This window comes from Anoplolepis gracilipes, chromosome 1, assembly GCF_047496725.1.
Source record: "Anoplolepis gracilipes chromosome 1, ASM4749672v1, whole genome shotgun sequence".
Lineage (NCBI taxonomy): Eukaryota > Metazoa > Arthropoda > Insecta > Hymenoptera > Formicidae > Anoplolepis > Anoplolepis gracilipes.
The window spans coordinates 13,327,238-13,346,927 of NC_132970.1; the positions used below are offsets into that span (position 1 = coordinate 13,327,238).

The following is a 19,690-nucleotide window of genomic DNA, read 5'->3' on the forward strand; positions in this document are numbered from 1 at the left end:
CACTGACATGTTTTATATAACACAATATATATGACATTTATATTCTAATTTTTAATGATGTTACAGGGTAAAGGCGTTCACGTAGTATTTGACTTTAAGTAAACTGTTCAATCACACTCTGCTAAACAAACTTCTGTATATAAGATAAATGATCCGGACTATTTTTATGCACGATAGTACTGTCAGAAGGATACATCACGTATTTGCATTAATGTATTTATTTTACTTTAAACTATTTATTTACAAATCTATCTTCTTTTAACTTTTCATTACTTTCATTTGTCATTGATGTTATTTTTGCTTATTAAATTTAAAATTGCGTACATCCTTTGAAAGAGAGTTTTGTTTAAAGATAATAATAAATTTTTTATATTAGCACGTTATTTTCAAAATTTTAATTTTTCTCTTTCTAAAAAATTCTGCAATTAAAAGAAAGAATCTTAACAAAAACATTAAAAAATAAAGTTTGTAAGTATGCTGTATCAACGCTACACTTTTGTTATATAAAAAAATTTGAATAATTTTTGTATTAAAATCGTTTTGAATAATAATACTTTTCGACAGAATTCTTGATGTGCTAATCAGACCTCTTAAAAAATACTAGAGAATGATAGATATGAAAAAAAAAAACATTAACTCATAGACATTTGGAAAATTTCCATTCAAAAGTTAAAAACTATAGACATTTTTCACTTTTAAAAATTACAGAGATATAGTTTGTTTTGAAAATAAAAAATTATGTCTATCAAAAATAGCTTTATTTTAACTTTATTTGTTAAAATGTATTAATTGTTTATTACAGTCTGTTATTATATGCTGGAAATATTTAATATGTTTCATAAAAAAAATAACACAAAATATGTGTATGAAATATATATATTTTGTAAACAATTTGAATTCTTTTTCGATGTATCGGATGCAAAACAATAATCGATGCACGAGCATCGAGATACATTTCTCGCCATCTGTTGGTCCATCTAGAAATCATATAGAACACCAGAACAGACCATGTGTTTGCATGTGCCAAACTTTTCAGAGCTTCTTGCAACATGCGTATAGAAACGTGTTATTTCTGCTCGTCCCGGATATATCCGGGACACGGCATTCAATTTGTAAGGAATGATTGTAAGGTAAGAATTGTGATTAATTAAATATTATATAAATTGTGAAATATAAATTTGCAGACTAACAGTTACGTATATAATGCACCATTAGTACCGAAATAAGGTTATCTCATAAACTTTCGATAAACATTAATTTGGAAAACGCTTGGCAATTTTTTCATATATTTTATTTATTTCCAAGAATAGAAACTACATCTTTTAAAGATTAGAAACTGAATCTCTTAACTGAACCTCTGAAAAGATCATTATTCTCATTTTTCTTTTTCCTACAATTGCGGTTATACTATCTTTATTTTTTATTATACTTGATTACTTATTATTATATTTTTGATGGGATTATCTTTAAGTAATATTGTTATACTTTACAAATTACAGATATTCAAATTTTGTCGTTCAAAATGTCACGCTGCATTTAAGAAGAAGAAGAATCCTAGAAAAGTCAAATGGACCAAAGCATATAGAAAGACTGTTGGCAAAGAATTGACCATAGATCCATCATTTGAGTTTGAAAAAAGGAGAAACGCACCTATCAAATATAACAGAGAATTATGGACCAAGTCTGTGGAAGCAATGAAGAAAGTAGAAACTATTAGGCAAAGGCGACAGAATCTACACATTATGCAGCGTTTACAAAAAGGAAGGGAATTGGAAGAGGAGAGAGATATTAAGGAGGTAAAACGTGACTTGTCTCTTATTCGCTCGCCAGCTGCTGGTCTCAAGGAGAGGAAGAAACAGGAAGAGGCAGCAGAAGAGCAAGAACAAATGCATATAGATGAAGAGTCTAACGATGAACTTGAAGCTGAGGAAATAGAAGCCAACTAATTCATTATATTATACATTTTGTATATTATTTTATCTTGTACTCCACAAATTATTTCTATTGTGTATGTGTAATAAATTGTAAGTTAATATAGGTACTTAATTTTTTTTTTTTTTTTAAACTTTAGAAATTTTGAAAAGCAAATCATTTGTTCGTTGAATACATAAATACATAAAATTTGACATTACAATTTATTTGTAATATTTGTAGATATATAATTTTTATATTTAAAATTATATGTACTATGTATATAATTTACACTACATATAATATAAATTTTAATATCAATTTTTTATTTACTTAACACATTCACAGAAAACTATGCAAATTTCAAAAGTTAAAAATAGCATTAAATTTTATTTATTAATTCCGTATTTATTAGCTCTGTGGAAGCAATGAAGAAAGTAGAAACTATTAGGCAAAGGCGATAGAATCTACACATTATGCAGCGTTTACAAAAAGGAAGGGAATTGGAAGAGGAGAGAGATATTAAGGAGGTAAAACGTGACTTGTCTATCATTTGTATAAATATCGAACATAAAGAAGAGAAACTCAAATTTTATATTTAATTTTGAAAGTTTCTTTGATTTATCATTTGAAGTTGATTTCTTTCTAAGAAATTTCTACAGATGGAGCCATGAGGGACGATCCATACAGATTGAAATTTATTCCATTCAGCTCGTCTTGTATGATGCTTATAAATGTTTACTCATTATATTTGTATAGATGTCCCCATGCATTTTACAAAAGATATACCGGTTGTGTACAATATTCTCAACATCGGGCAACAGTATAATAAGAATAAATAATGCTCTCTCATTATATTACAATTGTACATACAATGGATTGCGACATCAATCGCATTGTGCATGCATCTTTTTTCAAATTTTGCTGTATGTTAAATACGCATATAATAGGACATCTGATTCGAATAACTCGGATAATATGCGCAAACTTTATTGCGTAATATATATATATATATATATATACATATACAGTTTTCTGTTATTTTTTTATATATAAGAGAAATTTATAATCTATGTAAAAAAAGATTTTTGACAACTATTTAATTCACGATTATATTGTGTATTAATATACCTAAATAAATTAATCGAGAGTTTTAAATTCTTTCGTTTAATAGAATCTCGTATAGAAAATTTCTCCAAATTATACTTTGGATGCATCATTTCTTTGTGACAGGACGTGAGCTTTCATAGAACCCGCACGGACGAGGTGTGACCGCGCTTGTCGATGACACTGTAAACACTCGCGAGGTGTTTCCAGCAATTACCAGGCAAACCACGACGCGATGTTTGCACACGAAGCGAAATGCCTTGTAGGAATACGCGTCTAAAGGGAACACCGACGAGAGTTCGGACGGGACACACTTGTATTACGCGTACAAAAAATATTTTCACGGGCGTGAGCTTGCAGATTTTTCGAGAAAGAACACACGCCGCGACCGACCTCTTCGACGAATCGATCTTTGAGTTACGCCGACGTGACAGCGACGTCGGCATCATTTCCGAGACTAAAATCAACTAGTAATGCAACGACGATCGGTTTCGGATCGATTGGATGGCAAAGTGTTCTTTCCTTAGGTCGGGAATATATACCTATGTGTGAGAATCTCACATTGCAAATTGAAAATAAAAAATTTTCTTTTACGTAAACAATTTTTTTTTCCTTTTTTTTCTTTAGGTCAAGAATATATCGGTGTTTGTAAGAATATGACATTGATAAAAAATTTCTTTTAAATAAAAACAAGTAAAAATCTTTTATGCAAATAACATAAAATTTAATTACACAAATAAAAGTAGATATTTAAAAATGAATTTTTTAATTTTTAAAATACAAAGTATGTATGCGTGTTTTAGGGCGTATAACGCAAAGATTAAATGCGTCACGCGTGCATGAGTATTTCTCGAGGATCCTTTGTAGAATCACGAAGTTTCAGACCGAAATTTGCGAGCAAAAGAAATGCTTTCGGCCACACACGCGAAGGTGTGCCGATGTTTGCTGAAAAAACAGACAACACAGTGGGACGGAATACGAGATACGCGTGTTACGAATCGTAATACAACGGTTCGTGTGCGAGAAAAAAAATTGTATATACATATGCGTTTTATGTACGGTCAATTAATCAATGGTCCTCTTCGCGAATAATATATTCGACAAAGAATGATGGAGCCGTTTTGTGTCAAAGCTAACAATGTTTTAGTAACGATGATTTTATACTGCGAGAAGTGTTGTTGCTTCTTCCTCGAAAGAAGCAACAACACTTCTCGTATCCTCTCGTTAATTTATTGGCGATGTATATGTTATCCTTTTACATCATTATTATGAAGAATAATTTTCAGCAATTTTTCTTTATTCTTCGAGTAGCGTGAAATATGTATGTCTACAAGTGTACTTTGCACACATTTTCGCAATAATTTCTTTCTCATCGCACATCAGTAACTGTCAGTGATCGATCAATATATGTATTCGTGTACTCTTTATTGTCTATTTGGCGACTTTCTTCTTCGTCGTCGTATCTTCGAGTCGCCCACGCAGCTTCGGAGGCACAAAAGAAGCGTTGACAAAACCCGGCATTATCGAACTCCTGCCGACGTTTACGTAATGGTCAACGTGTATCGTAGGAAGGTCCCTGTAATAACATCTACCGAAATCACGAGTACGCAGCATAAATAAATAAGGCGATTCGAGAAATATAGTTTACCTGGGATCCCCGAGGTCCGGCATTTGGTTGGACAATATTATTTTACGGCGACAAGAAAAAAAGTCATCTTGAAAATTTTTCTTTAGATCTTACCGATTCCAAGTGTAATTTGATTATAAATAAGAGGTGCTAATATAAATTATAGAGCGACCTTTAATGATCTACAATACTTGACGAAATGCTGAAGTTTATAGGTCACAAAAGAAACGTTTTCATCCGCCAGTCAAATCTGGTGTGAATCGCGCGATTGTTTTTCCAACAAACTACATTGTTACCAAATTGAGATCATTAATCTTTTTCCGCGTGTTTTCTTAACGTGGATGTAGCTTCATTTTCTCGAGTCCGATCGCGTGGAAAGCTATAACGGTTCGAGCTCGTAAACATGGTTAAAAGGCACTAGGTTCTGTCAGCCGGCGAGGCGTTTAATTAAATTTCGATGTCACGTCTTATCACAATGGGATTCAAAATCGAACGAATATCTACCGGCACTCAGATAAAGACCTATCCCATGCCGCTTTCACTGTCCGTCGCATCGCTTTAGGATTCTTTATCGCTACGCAACACATTACGTAGAAATAATAAAAATATAGCCAACACCATTAAACTTAAGAGACAATCATTATAGACACGACTAACTTTGAAATATCATGTTTTAGAAGTTAATGCTCTTTCAAAATTGAATATTCATGTGCGAATGTTTCGTAATCTTTATATATATGTCCTGTTGATATCACTACTTTTTTGCATGGTAATATTATTCATTTCGCTTTTATCGCAAAACGTAAAATTCAATTTCCTTAAACCTTTCGATTCTCAAAATTGTGATCTTTCTTAAAACCTAAAATAGATGCGAGAGATTCGATTCAGATTTACAGGAAATCCACCATTAGCTTGATCTCGACGATAGAATCATGATTTGCGACAAGGCAGTGGCTTGTGTCGCAGCGTCGACTGTTATCCAAGATAAGCAGCTCGTCCGTTTCTCTTAATTTGAATCCTGGAGCCAAACATGGACATACAGACAGACATCACCTATTTCGAGATCACTCGGTCCGATCGGCCGGATAGCGGCAGCGCGATCACCCGGCCACTCACCGATAACGAATGAGGGAGGAAGAGGGAGAAGGGGGGGGAGGGGGAAACATCGTTTCCGAAAGCAGCGTATCCACAGAAGAGGATACGACCTACCGGAGACAGGTGAATGTTTGACATTCCCGGCGTAGCCTCTGTTGATGAAGCTTCTGGTTACTAGACGGCGGATCAAAGTATGAGAGGAGGAAGCCAGTCAGATAATTGGCTGGAGCGCAATTTAATTGAAAAAGTTGCAACGATGGAGAAACAATATTTTGATATTGTAACAAATTATAGTAAATAATTATACAGCAGATTTTTAAATTCTATTTTTTAAAGAATATATTATATATTAATAATTATATTTTAATAATTATTCTTTTTCTTATGGACGAAATTTTTTAGTATTTATTTATTTCCATTATAATCTATCATATAATATGTTTATAATATAATGTGTGAGTGAATATAAAAAAATATATTTTTTGTAATGGTCCATTTTCTTTGTTACTTTGTGAAAAGTGATATTGCAGGAGGCAAACGTATAATAGGTGCATTCTAGCGCGTGTGCATTTTTGCCTTGGGATCAAAACGACGCTTCGATGCGTCGTGTTTAAATGCGATGTTGTATGTTGTATCCAAACGTTGTCGTGCCGACGCCCGCGCCGTTTAAACGGATTAGTTGGGATCGTCCATGAAACGATTGAATTTCCTCGAAATAAGCCGGTGGCATCAGCCATGGTCGACGAACATAAAGATCGTGCCGCAAGCGACGGATTTGCCCGTTTGCACATCGCCTCGATGTCGTCTACATGCCTTGACCAAATTCTCGGTTAATGTCACACATTTTGGGTCCCATTTGAGACAAGATTTCGCCTGTAGACGATCGATCGCGAGTAAAAGGATCTTTATTTTTCTATTTTTATTTCACATCTTCAAACGCGCCTTCTTTAAACGCTCGACGAAAATTAATATTGCTTTACGCACTTAAAAAAAAATTCCACAAATTAATTACTTTTAAATTTAAATATATATGATATACATATATCAAAATGGTAGTTATATAGTTTTACAAGCCGGTTCTGTACCCCCGATCTGAAATATCTCGCCCACCGGGTTCTTGCTGAGTCAATATGTTACGTCCGATTGGGCGCGTTGATACATTAAACATGAAACATTGTTTTGAGAGCGTAAACCCAGAGGGGAGGAAGCGCGTGCTTCGACGTAAGAGACCGCACGCATTTCGGTGAATTGGCGCCTTTATGTGTCCCGCGCGTGAGCTACCATGAACAGCCTGTCACTTTGATTCTCGGATATATACCGATGCATCGGGGCTAACTTTCTGTTAAATGATCAAATTTCCGAGTATATTGACGAGTATTATTTCGACGAATGCGGAGGCGTAGGTATATACAAGCGAATTTTTTAACGATGTCGTAACGGGCATCCTTTTACGTAGGTTGGTATTGCATTGTGTTCAGCTACAGACTGTCAGAGAATAAGCGATGATTTTATTCTTTCGTAAATAATTTGAGTGTACTTACAATAGTTTGTTTATGATTCCTTAATATTTATAAGACTCTATTGTAATATTTATAGCAATTTTTATATTATTTTTATATTTTTTATTAAATAATTGTCGACTTTACGCGTAGCATAAACATGATATACTAACAATTAGTCAATCGTTGAGCCATTTAACACGAGAGATATTGCGGACAGTACTGCTGATTGCGCAAGCGGTTTTGAATTTGCATTACATGTAATTAATGCAAATTGAGGCTAAAATCAAAGAAAAATGTGAAAGTAATTAGCCAAGTCTCTGACTTGATTATCATTAAGCGGCACAATTTATGATATAAAGGAGAAAACAGCTTTTTTTTTCTACGCTTGTGTGAAAAGTTTGGGGATCGGCGACTTAATTGAACGAAGTGATGCGTGTGTATTTTATTATTTTATTTTATGTAAACATAGAGATAAACGTATCTAAAGTGCTCGTTAAATATAGATACGATCTCATACGACTGCTATTAATTGCGTTGAAAAAAATAAACTATCAACATAGGAAGAGACATCACCGTATATATGTACATGTATTTTTATAAATACATACATGTGTTTTTACTAATATGAAGAGAACAAAAAGAGAACGGCAGAAGGCCCACCAGCCTCGCGCGAAAGCGACTTCATCCATCTCATGAGAGAATAATTTTTTCATTTATCCGAGTAAATCCAAAGGTTGCGGGAGAAGAATCTTATTGTTAGTCTTCACCCCGTCCCTCCATCTTCTCTCTCTTAGATAATAATAGATTGTTGTCAGGTACAGGGACTTTGCTATGAACCAACTGTTAACGCTAGCAATATTCTCGCCGAGCCTCGCGATGGACGTCAACGTGAGAGGCTCTCGATCACGTTGAAGTCGAGAAACGCTGTACGTATGTCGTATTTTGCTTCCTCCATCGAACACGACGACAACGAGCGACGTCTTAACGCGATATATTACACGGTTATGTTCGTATATTCGTTTCGTTCCATTCTCACGAGTAAGCCAGGGACACGCGATGATGACCACGTGGCGATCGACGGGTGAATTACGAAAGAAAAGCATATGTCCGGTATATACCGTGAAATCTCGGATTAAGAACTTAAGAGGTCTGCGTAGAAACACCTTGGAGTTGCTGTCTCGAAAAATGTGTAAATAAAACGGCGTTTTATTTGTATATATGATATATTCTTTTTTTCAGGTTCGTCGATCTCAATCGTGTCAAATTAGAGTAATCTCTACAATGGCTATTTTAAATTGCTTAAAGCAATGTATATTCGATATAATATACCATAATAAAAGTCGGAGATATATATATACAAAGCTTCTATCGAACGGTTATTTTTTTTTCTTTTCTTCTTTTCCCTTCCTCATTACGCTTTTACGATCAGGATGCGGCTGATGATATACTAATGCGAGAACGGTGAAGTTTATGGCGGCAGCCACCGTCGCGTTGGAATTATGTAAACTTATGTAGCCGCACGTACACACGACGTGCACCGTACTTACCATGGCCGGCTCTCCCACGAAAGCCCGGGGATTTGGTAGCCGACACTCTCACGGCTCATCATTCGCACCTTTGTGTCCCTCTCGGGACAAGTCGAAGGGAATGCCACCTCGTGGAAATCCACTTTGTCAAGGCGCGAGTCGTTTCGTGCGTTCCAGCATCCAGAGAGGAGAGAGAAGGAGAAGAGGCATTTTTACAATCTGATATGTTATGGGGTAGTACCGTGTACCATTAATTACCGGAACAAACAAACGCCGGCAAATTATACGTTGACGCGGCCACTTCACGGCCTCTTATCCGGCATCTTATTGTGAACACGCCGTGGTTTATAACGCCCGTGAAGCGGGATATCGAAAGGGTTTACGCATCTCCCGGCCCTCTTTTTCGCTCCTCTTTCTTTTCCGATTCTCTCCGGAGATAGCTATTCGCGCTTCGTAAACACACATCATCCGATATGATAGGAGACAGGTTTTAGCATAGGTGTAAACGCGCGGCATAATTTAAAAAGCTCGGGAAAAAGAAATCTCTATTCGATAATAATACGAATTATATATACATGTTACGCATACATACATATATCGTGATTACAGATCTCCATCAGTCTGTCGTTATTAGTCGTGCGAGTGGACATTTATCCGAGAGTGAGTGCTATAATTACATGGTGTATTATAATATTATCTCAATGGCAATCTTAATCGCGTAATTAGAGCGTTATTATATCCAGCATGGGAGACTATATTCATTCATATGTACTTAATATACGTGGCAGTGAGTTGAGGGATGCTTTCTTCGGCAAAAATTAAAACTTTCCTTTTGAATCATCTGGTTAATCGCAATCGCGCCTCGACACTCACCCAGACTTATTTTCCACGATGTTCTGAATCATCGCGATGCTATGCGCATCGAATAATTCGTTTTCGAAGGTAAAAGCGTTAATGGCTTTTCATACGAGCTACGCGTTGGAAACATCGCGTCATCTCGATCGTCAAAGAATTCTGTTTTAAACACAAGTTTCAATTTTATTTCCATAAGATATGCAGGATATTTTTAATAAGGTAATAAAAGGCTCATACAAAAATTAAAGAGAGGAAGAAGCGGTTGCCACAAAGGCAATAAATGACCCGTCAAATTATAATATAAATTTTAACAATGCAATGTTAGAAATTTGAAATAAAAATAAAAATTAAAATTAAAATTAAAAGTCGATACGCAATTTATCGTAGATATAGTCATAACGGTAATAATTGAGCAGTGTAAACAATTAAACGTATACCTAACAAACTAATTATGACAACATCAAAATTGCTAAAGAATATAATAAATTACATAATAAACAGAAAATGGAAATTAAGAACATATAAGTACATAATACAAAATGAAGGGTCAGAATATAAAGGTCGCATGTGAACGGACGTTCCGGCTTGATTTTCAGGTCATTTTCAGCGAAAGTAATTAAAAATTAAAATTAGTCAATGTCTAATGAAATTACGCAAAGGTGTAAAATGAAGTAAATATTATGAAGGATATTTTTATATAAATGACTTATGAATTAGATTCTTAAATTATGTTATTTAATTTATTTTTATATTCGATTCTCGACGGTTATTATATAAAATAATAACCGCTGGATTTCACTTACTGTTAAATCGGCTTCAGAATCTGATGTGCCTAAAGGGACGACATTCACGGTTACCGGTTCAATATACTCTACATACTCACAATCTCCTTATTTTATCAGGCGGAATATTCTGTTGTAAGTACAGTAAGAATCCCGAGAACAGACTGTCAGTCACAGTCTCGGTGCATGAGACCGAGCGGCTACAGTTTCGTCTCAGGGGATGGGTAGGCGTGATGGATACATTGCACAGAACACGTTCGGCATCCGTGTCCGTTGCTATTACTCGTGTAAACAATTACTCATTCGGAGGTCCGACTCGTTTCTTCGTTTCCCGATTGGCCCGGATCCGCTAAAGTGGCTCGAGTTATTCGGCGTTGGTGTCTAACTTCCGGTCTTTCTCGTTTAGACGAGGAAGTGTTTGGAGAAGCGTGCTCGGCTTTACTCTTAATAACCACAAACATTTATCGCCCAAAAAAAAGTTTATGGCGTATCACGAGCATTTAGTATGTCAAAATAAGAAAAAAGAAAACCTCAGTCAATTAATATTACAATTGAAAAAAGATGACGTTCACGTCGACGTTCGCCAAGAAGGCCTCGACAGGTGACGGGATGATACCGTTTACGTATCGTTAGCATGACATCTCACGTAGATCGTATGGATACACGTGAACGCGATAGCCGAGATACGTGGTGCGAATGCGGCATTATAAAGGGGTTATTTATCGCGGCGGAGACTCGCGTGCATCAAGATTCCCGACGCGAATTGGCGGAAAAAGAACATTGAATTTTTTTTGAGATTTCACGTTTTCTTAAACTGAAGTGAGACAAGATTTCACCGAAGATTAGTAAGCATTGAACTTCAGTGAAAACCCTTACATTTTATTGTTCCGTCTTATATTCTATTGATTATGGCAGTAATATTTTACTGAAAAATTAATAATAATTGTACACATTTGCAAAATATAGCTTTTATGCCTTTTATCCATTTATTTGGATTATTTATTTTTTGAGCACTGTAAGAAATGACTGACTGAAACTTTAGACAAGAAAGCAATCTAAATAGATGGAAAAAAGCTATTTTGCAATTATTATTGATGTTTCAGTGAAATATTATTGTCATAATTAGTCGAAGAAGTATAGTGTTTTGATTACGAAACTTGAAACTTCAGACAAAATGTTTGAAATTTTGTAGATACATTACCTAAATTTATATACAATATATATAAATACTTTATCTGAATTTTCAAACATAATTTTGAAAAGAGATATTTGAATTTTTAGACATTCTCCTAAATTAAAAAAAAAAGATTAAGACAGATTATCTGAAATTACTTTCAGATCTGAAAAGTTAGACAAAAATCTATCTAAATTCTTAGGCAGTTTCTTGCAGTGAGGGAAATATTCTACATATCGTACATATATATCTGGGGTGAAATATATGTAACTAGTATCCAAATTAAAAATTATATTATTTTGTATTACTTTTTTTACTTTCAAGATATGATACTATTTAAGATATTAATCCACACAAGAGAAATGAATAATTTCTCAGATATTTCTTTAACAAAATATTGCCATAATTTTATATCATACACAATATTATCATATGACGTATTTTAAAATATCATTAAAGCAGTCACTATCACTGATTCTTTCAATAAGATTTTCTTAATTTGCACAGTGTTATACTTAAACATAACTTAGACAATCTATAAGTACTCGCTGTTTTTCAGTAATAATAATGTACACTGATTCCATAAAAAGAACCGTGGTCTTGTCACGGAGATACGCAGGAAGATGTATGACGGAGATAGATGATCACACGACGATTCTTAAATCGAACGGCCAAGAAAATTGGTTGCGACGAAGCGGCGGGTCTCTCGTCGTCTCATAATCCCTCTAATCTCTCCCGATCGGAGGATACGAGTTCTTCGTTACACGCGTGCCGCGTACTACTAATTTATGCTCGTGCCTCGAAAGCGAATAAAACGGGGAAAAAGCACCGCGGTCTGGCTTGAATTTATTGATGCTCCAAGAAAGGATGGATAATCGCGGTCGTCGAAGCATAGAAAAATGTCCTACGAAATTGTTTCAAAAAAGGAGTTTGTTCCGCTTCGTAGCTTTAATAACCCTTTGCGACTGCGGTAATGTAAAACTTTCTCAAGATTTTTAAACAATAAAACGGAAATGCATCGATCGTGAAGTTCCCATTCGCTTTCTGATTTGCGTCGTTCGATGAAGGGGGGAAAAAAATCAACATTGTTCGAAGCTGGCGCCGATTGTCCTCGGCAGCAATAGCTTTTGTCGTCGCACGTACGTAAAAAACCAGCAGGAAACTGCAGCTTCTTTCTCTTTCATCGCTAGTATTTGCATAGTTTTCTCGTCTTTCCGACAGCATCCATCCGCGACGTCCAGCGACGTACTTCTATGGATATCAAAGTCGAAAGGCGAGCTTGAATCGTACTTAAGTCGATTTCAATTCAACACGGACTTTGACGCGCTTGCTTGTGCGATGAAGTTATGCGTAACGCGTTGCACTATATGGAAATCTTTCGCAGCATCGGCTCTCGTACGCCATTACGCGTTTTTTCACCTATGGCAATCTTCGAACGAATCCTCGAGCGGAAATCGCGCAATCGTAATTGTCTTTCGCCAGGAGAATGAAATGAGAAAATTAATATATGTATATTACAATAAGAGGGAAATTGAGGATCTACACTCAAAAAAATGATCTTGCAACTTGAACAAAAATTTTCTAGGTGTAAAAAATTAACTGAAACAGATAAATTATTAGCAAATACTGTGGATACTGCATATATTTTGCACTTAATTAATTTAAATGGCAGAAACAGAATTTATATCTGTACTATTAGTGTGATTTAGAGAGAAAATTTTTCTGTGATGCCTATTGTAAGGACAATTATATTTGTGATTAATATTTGGCAATGGGTTCTAAATTTTCTAGAGGTATTGCTAGAATTATAGAGATATTGCTGTCATAAATTCTATACGTGACAAGCAATATTTTAACAGATACAAAAAGTAACGATAAATTTTAATTGAGACATCTAGAAATCTATCTACATTAGCAAAATATTTTTTTGAGTGTAATATTTTAAAGATTAATCGAAGCGTCCATTTGAAGTTCGCGTCTGTGTGGATAATTGCTTTCGCGCAATATATCAGGGCAAATGATTTCGACGAAATTTTGAAAACCGTAATTACGGCGCGCATTACCCGATTTAGTCTTGCATCTCTAATTTTATTGCCGAAAATTAGATCTTTGCACGATGAGGGCTGAAATACGTTCAGCAAGGCGTCACGTTTATTTCGCAGACGGGTGCGGATATTCCGCTCCAATACGCAGGCGCACCCACGCGACGGTTGAATTACGCGATTTACGAGCTGATAAAACGAAGGGATATATTTCAATACAATGCGCCGTACATAGGGAGAAGCCCATCCGCATGGATGGATGGTTCACTAATCGACCGGATCGTAAAATTAAGAACTACCGTTAACCTGCGTCGTCGGCGAGGTAGCTCGCTTTCGTCGGGTCACCAAAGGTGGAAAAGAAGACGTTTCTCTCCGATTGCTCTTCGTAATTCACGATCCGCGCGGCTTAAGAGGAAGACGGTACGTCGAGAGAAAGGGTAGAGAGAAAGAGCGGTGAGAAAGAAGAAATGGGTAACCGCGCGAGGCGATACAGATTTTTATGGGGTGTAAATCTCGATGACGGCCGCAAGAAGCGATTTGGGAATCGTGAAAGGCGCGGCCAATTCCCTAATGATTCTGATTTATCGCCGCCGGTCCGTTTCGGTGAGCCGCGTCCGCCTCGTAAAACACACCTGAACTCTGAGACCTCACAATGCGGAAAGAAAATCGCGAATCGCGATGGTTTTACGAGCTGAAATCTTCCGCTCCATTGAGATTTAACAAATACAAAAATCAAATTTATGAATAAAATTAAAATATTTTCTACGCATTTAATAATTACATATATAATAATGTAAAATAATTATATAAAGTTTATATTACATAATTATACGTACGCGCAAAATTTCCTGCGGTACGATAACAAGAATGTTAATCTCAGTGGTAAATGTTTAAAATAGTTGCAACACACACGTGTGAATGTATTCATTTTTATTAATGGCCTTCCTTCCAATCTTGTGAAAGTTTTCCCCGATCGGCTGGCGGAGTCTCTATAAATTCGGGCATACGGCCACGATCCCACGAGAAGCGATCTCGTATCGGATATCGAACGGGCGACAATGCGTCGGAGATGCTATCTGAAAGGTTCAAGGCGTAAATCTTCAGCCGAGGCTGAACGGTGGTCCTAGGTTCTCGCTCTAACAGCGGCGAAGATCTGCATTAGCAGATGCTCTGGCTAATAATCTGTCACCGCCGCTCTTCACCGACATGCCATTAAGTGGGCGTTTATAGTGAGAAGGTCTTTGCTATTTTCTACTGTATTATTGCCCCAAGAAAGAGAAGCTTACGACTGCTAATTCCCATCGCGTATTCAACATTCTAAATTCTAAAGCGTCAGAGTAACTGATTCTGATTTATTTAGACACAGATCGCGTTTGATCGTCATCTTGAAGCAAGAATTATATATTGAGTAATCGGCATTCCAATTTTACGGATCTTGACAAATCTCAAGATAAATTGCCGAGAGAGAAAACGCATATTATCGGCTAATTCTAATGTATACTTTTAAGCAGCATATTTTATATCTTCGCGATTGTACCGGTTGCGACACCGTTGCAAATTGAACGCTCCATCTACAATGCAAAAAAAAGTTAAAAAAATATGCGGTACACTGTTAGGTCGTCAAAGACAAAGTAAATTCATGCTAGTGATTGTCGTCATTTGTCTCTGCATTGTTAAATTCGTGGCATCCTCTTTCCATGACGCCGGCGCCGCGGAAAGCAGAGTCACGCGAACCGCCAGCTGAATTCCGTCCTCATTTACCCGCGATACGTCACAGCTGAGGTTCGTCATCTGCGAATGCAGCTCGGTGTTATTAGCGCGGTTCCTTTGGATCCTATCTCGTGACCGGTCCGAGAAGATGAGAAAAATAAGGGATCACTCTTGACGCCGCAAACGCATTTAATTGAAGAAGTCTCTAGAAAAATGTCGGGAATTATGAAATTGCATGATGTGGTGTTTTCTGGCGAATATATACAATAATTTCGTTAAAAAAATATTAAATATAACATTTTTAATAATAAAAAAGTGAGATTTATGTTACAGAAAGTTCTCGATTTCTCGTTTCATTCGGATTAAAACGAAGAGACCCGGGGTCGTCCACACGACGCTTTCTCCGTCATCGACATTCGGATTATCTTTATTTATCATACAAGGACCAGTCGGCAAGGAGAACCAGGTACGGCGATGGGTGACGGGCAGGTCGCCCTCGGCGCCGTGGGCTGTTTAATTTTAGGGCATTACGCGCACAGGCGGCAGCCTGGCCGATGCTAAAGGGTTCCCCGAGTCGGTATTTGCCGAGATATTATCGCCAGGAGGAGATGGGAGTGTGAGGAGAACGGGGGAGAGAGGGAGAGCCCCTTCGGGGTAACGAGGAGGGCGTGACTCTTGCTCGGACTTTGAGAAAAAGAGAAAGAGGCAGAGCTCTATGATGCATCCCCGACACCGTTTCGCGAATTAGCTTCGGTGCTCTCATCATCGCTTCCATCGGTCGGTCTGTCAGAAGGCCGAGGAAATCGCTCGGCGCACCAGAGGCAATAATAAGTCACCGCATCGCGCAGAATACCGACCGCAAGATTGCAGCTGGAATAGACAGGCGCCGTCGTGCATAGAAGAGACTATGTAATCGTGTGTGGCGATCGAATTCGAAACTCGAGAGGAAGAATCAAAGTGCATGGCTGCTGCATTTTTCCCACTCATGCATCATTCTTAACACGTTAACAAAGATTATTATAATAATTAATTATTGATTATTAATAATTATAATTATAATAATTTTATCCAATGATTAATTTAATTAATAATTAATTATTAAGAAAAACATATTAATTGGTGAAATAAACAAAGTTACACGGCCAAAGTTAAAATCTTTAATTATGACGTCTGAAATATGCAACCGGCATGTTTTCGTTTCAGCACGGACGATCAGATTTCACGTTGTAAGCGCAACCTTTCATTCGCATATCAAAATGTTCATCTCTGATTTTAATTTACGCCTTGCATGGGCTAGAAGCAGAGTATCACGTATCCGTGTCGTATATGTATATGGTTGTATTCATGACAGATTAATATGCAACAAATGACGTATAATTCTCAGTTCGATCAAGAGTAATTAATGAAGCCTCTTCCTAAGTCGATATGTATGCGATCGCATTTTTCTATTCATCTATAAATGCGAAGATTAATTTTTGTTTTTTACTGAAAGAATGCACAGCAGATAGAATTGAGCTTAAATCAATATTCGCTCAATCAATTATTCTGTTTATATAATTCGATAAAGATAAAAAAAAGGAGAAATTTATTGACATTTGGTGACAATCCTCGTGTTTGAACCATGTGTTTATCATGTAAAAAACTTAAACATGATAAATACTTCCAGTCATTCAAAAGTTGCAACGCGAGAACGCGCAAAAGATATTTAATAATTATCGTAAACAATGATGTTGCGTGTCGACATATCGATCGACTGATTATTTCATCCGCACGTATGTGGATCTGTTTACGTAGATTTTTATCCGCGCGCGATCTCAGACAGTTTATCGATCTATCGCGCGTCAGTCGTTATCGGATCTTATCGCGCCGGAGAAAGAAAGCACATCACGAGAGAGAAATGTCATCGGTTGGACAGAAAGCTTTGGTCTAATAAAATATATCGGTATACTTTTTTATCTATTATATATTTAACATCTCGTCAAAAATAAAATATAATATCTGTACACGAATAATAACATCACAGACATCTCGAGTGCCGAGACGATACGCTTCGTATGTGATGCACGGGCGTTATGTGCGATTATTATGGCGCGTTTCGTGAATATTCATGCTTCAATACTTTCGTAAGCAAGACCGGCGAAGATCGAGAAACAAAAATTTCTACGCACGATCACGAGTTTTTCGTCAACATGCAAACAGTCGGAACGCGATTGCGACGCATATAAATGTGCGAGGCGACAGCTTCGCGTATTCTCTTCAAATTTGCAAGATTCGCTGCTGACAAGTGGGTCGATAATAACTATTAATTATAAATTTTTTCATATTAAAATTCTCAATATTATATATCTCTTTTATCTCTCATATCGGTTTTCATTTTTAATTCACAAAACACCGAGGTCTTAATTAAAGTTCTTTATATAAGTTATTAGTATATATATAAAAATAATAATATTGTTACATAATGAAATTTTATAAATTCTACAAACAGTATATTAAAGAAACACATTAAATATAAACGTCTGATATAAAGCGTCAAGGCTTCGAAGGTGAAATCTGAGAGAGGGAACTTCGATCCCGGTCAAATTCACGTCATCGTTTCCGGAATTTCGAATCGTATACTTCGTTTTTTCACGTCAACACGTACGCGTTAACGTTTGCAAAACTGCAGCGGCAACCGAGCTACGCATCACGAAACATCCGGTACTTTAACGTACCTCGTGAACTTAACACCCCATCGAACACGGGGGCAGACGCCGTTTTCCGCCGGAATGAATACACGCCTCTTTCTCTCGCATAAGCGAGGATACCCACATCTACTACCTGCCATTCGTATGAGCGGTCAGCCAGCCAGCGTATACTTATCACGGACTCACAGGTGTTAAGTGCATGCCTATTTCTCTACGCGGTTGAATATAGATGCGGCACGCAAACTCTCTGCCAAATTAACACGCAAAAGTCACGAATCCCGGCTAGTCTCGCTCTTGATTCTCGAACCGCTCGAACCTCTTTCGCACGATGTAGAAATGCATCGGTTAATAGTTGGAAAATATCTGCGGATTAAATTGCGAAAGCTATGGTGTAACATTTTGTCTAAATATATGTTTCAAATATATGGTTCAAGAATTCATTTTTCCGTAAAATTATATAATTCTGGTGGGAATAATGGTATTTTGTTTTTTTTTTTTTTTTTTTTTTTTTATTGAATGAAATGACATGTTTTTAAAACATGATACACACACATCAATGTCATTATACATTGCGGCTTCGAAGCTGCGTTTGTCGTTTGGCAAAAGCGCAGAAATAAAATTGGCAGGTCCCGTAAATTCCACGATGGACGTATCCATTCTTGGAACAAGAGCGTCGGTAATTGAAGCGGACGCAATCGGGAGAACTGAGGTGCCAAAACGGGTCTTAAACGAGTTCTCCAAAGATGAGATAAGGCCCCCGTAATACCGGGCAAGATCGATTGCGCGCGCGTAAACATGTATAAAGGGGGTGGGGAGAGGGAAAAAAAGTGCTCCGAGCTGTGTCATATTTTACGACTCATTTCGTTATGTCCTTTCTCGCGCCGTCGCGACGTTAAAACTCGAACAGATAAACTTGGCGCATATTCGCGGTCGTTTAACATCGCCCGGTATAATCTTTTTCATTCGCATTTACTCCCGTTAAAAGCCGGAAGTAAATCAGCTCGTTGATGCGTAGCTGTGCTTTCAACGAGGATTTAATGCTGAGCGTTGTGGATAGTTTTATAGATGCGCCGGCAAAGATTACGCCAATCTCTTATGGCAGTTTTACAGAGAGAAAGAATAGGGGAACAAACAAATAGTTACAATCATTTTAATATCTTCAATATTTTTGAAAATTTTTAAACTCTATTCATTGAGTGATTTTAACAGTTTCCTATACTACTGCTAGTGTCCAATAAAATAATTGTAAAATAAAGATATAAAGATGTATGCGTTTGAAAATTTGAATTATCTAACGATATTCTTTAATACGTTATTGACTGGTTAACCACTGGTTGACCACTGGTCTACCTCGTTTAAGTAAAAAGATACATCTTTTTGATAGTTATCAGCTCTTGAGACGTGGACTAAATGCGGGTCGAGTTTAACGAAAATTAAATTCCAGTAATTTCGCCGCAATTAAGCGCAGACTGGTAATTTGCGTGCCTCTACGTAGCAATCTTTCGCGGGATTTTTAACGCGAGCGACGAACCTCGCGCGATCTCGCGCCGCTCCAGGATCGAGATAAGCGTCTCTTCTTGCGAAGAAATAAGTAGTTTAAGACAGTTCGCGTGGCCGGAGATTGGTCTGACGTCGTTCACCACCACCAAGGAGATGGTGGGGGGGGAGGGTT

General features: G+C 36.9%; 1 protein-coding gene across 1 annotated transcript; it reads left to right on the forward strand.

Annotated features, from left to right (window-relative positions):
* The first annotated feature begins 978 nt into the window (after positions 1-978).
* Positions 979-2,039, forward strand: Rpl24-like (ribosomal protein L24-like). Its single transcript, XM_072890638.1, has 2 exons — positions 979-1,130; positions 1,500-2,039. The coding sequence occupies exons 1-2, from the start codon at positions 1,050-1,052 to the stop codon at positions 1,944-1,946; spliced, it is 528 nt and encodes a 175-aa protein (XP_072746739.1). The 5' UTR covers positions 979-1,049; the 3' UTR covers positions 1,947-2,039.
* The last annotated feature ends 17,651 nt before the right edge of the window (positions 2,040-19,690 follow it).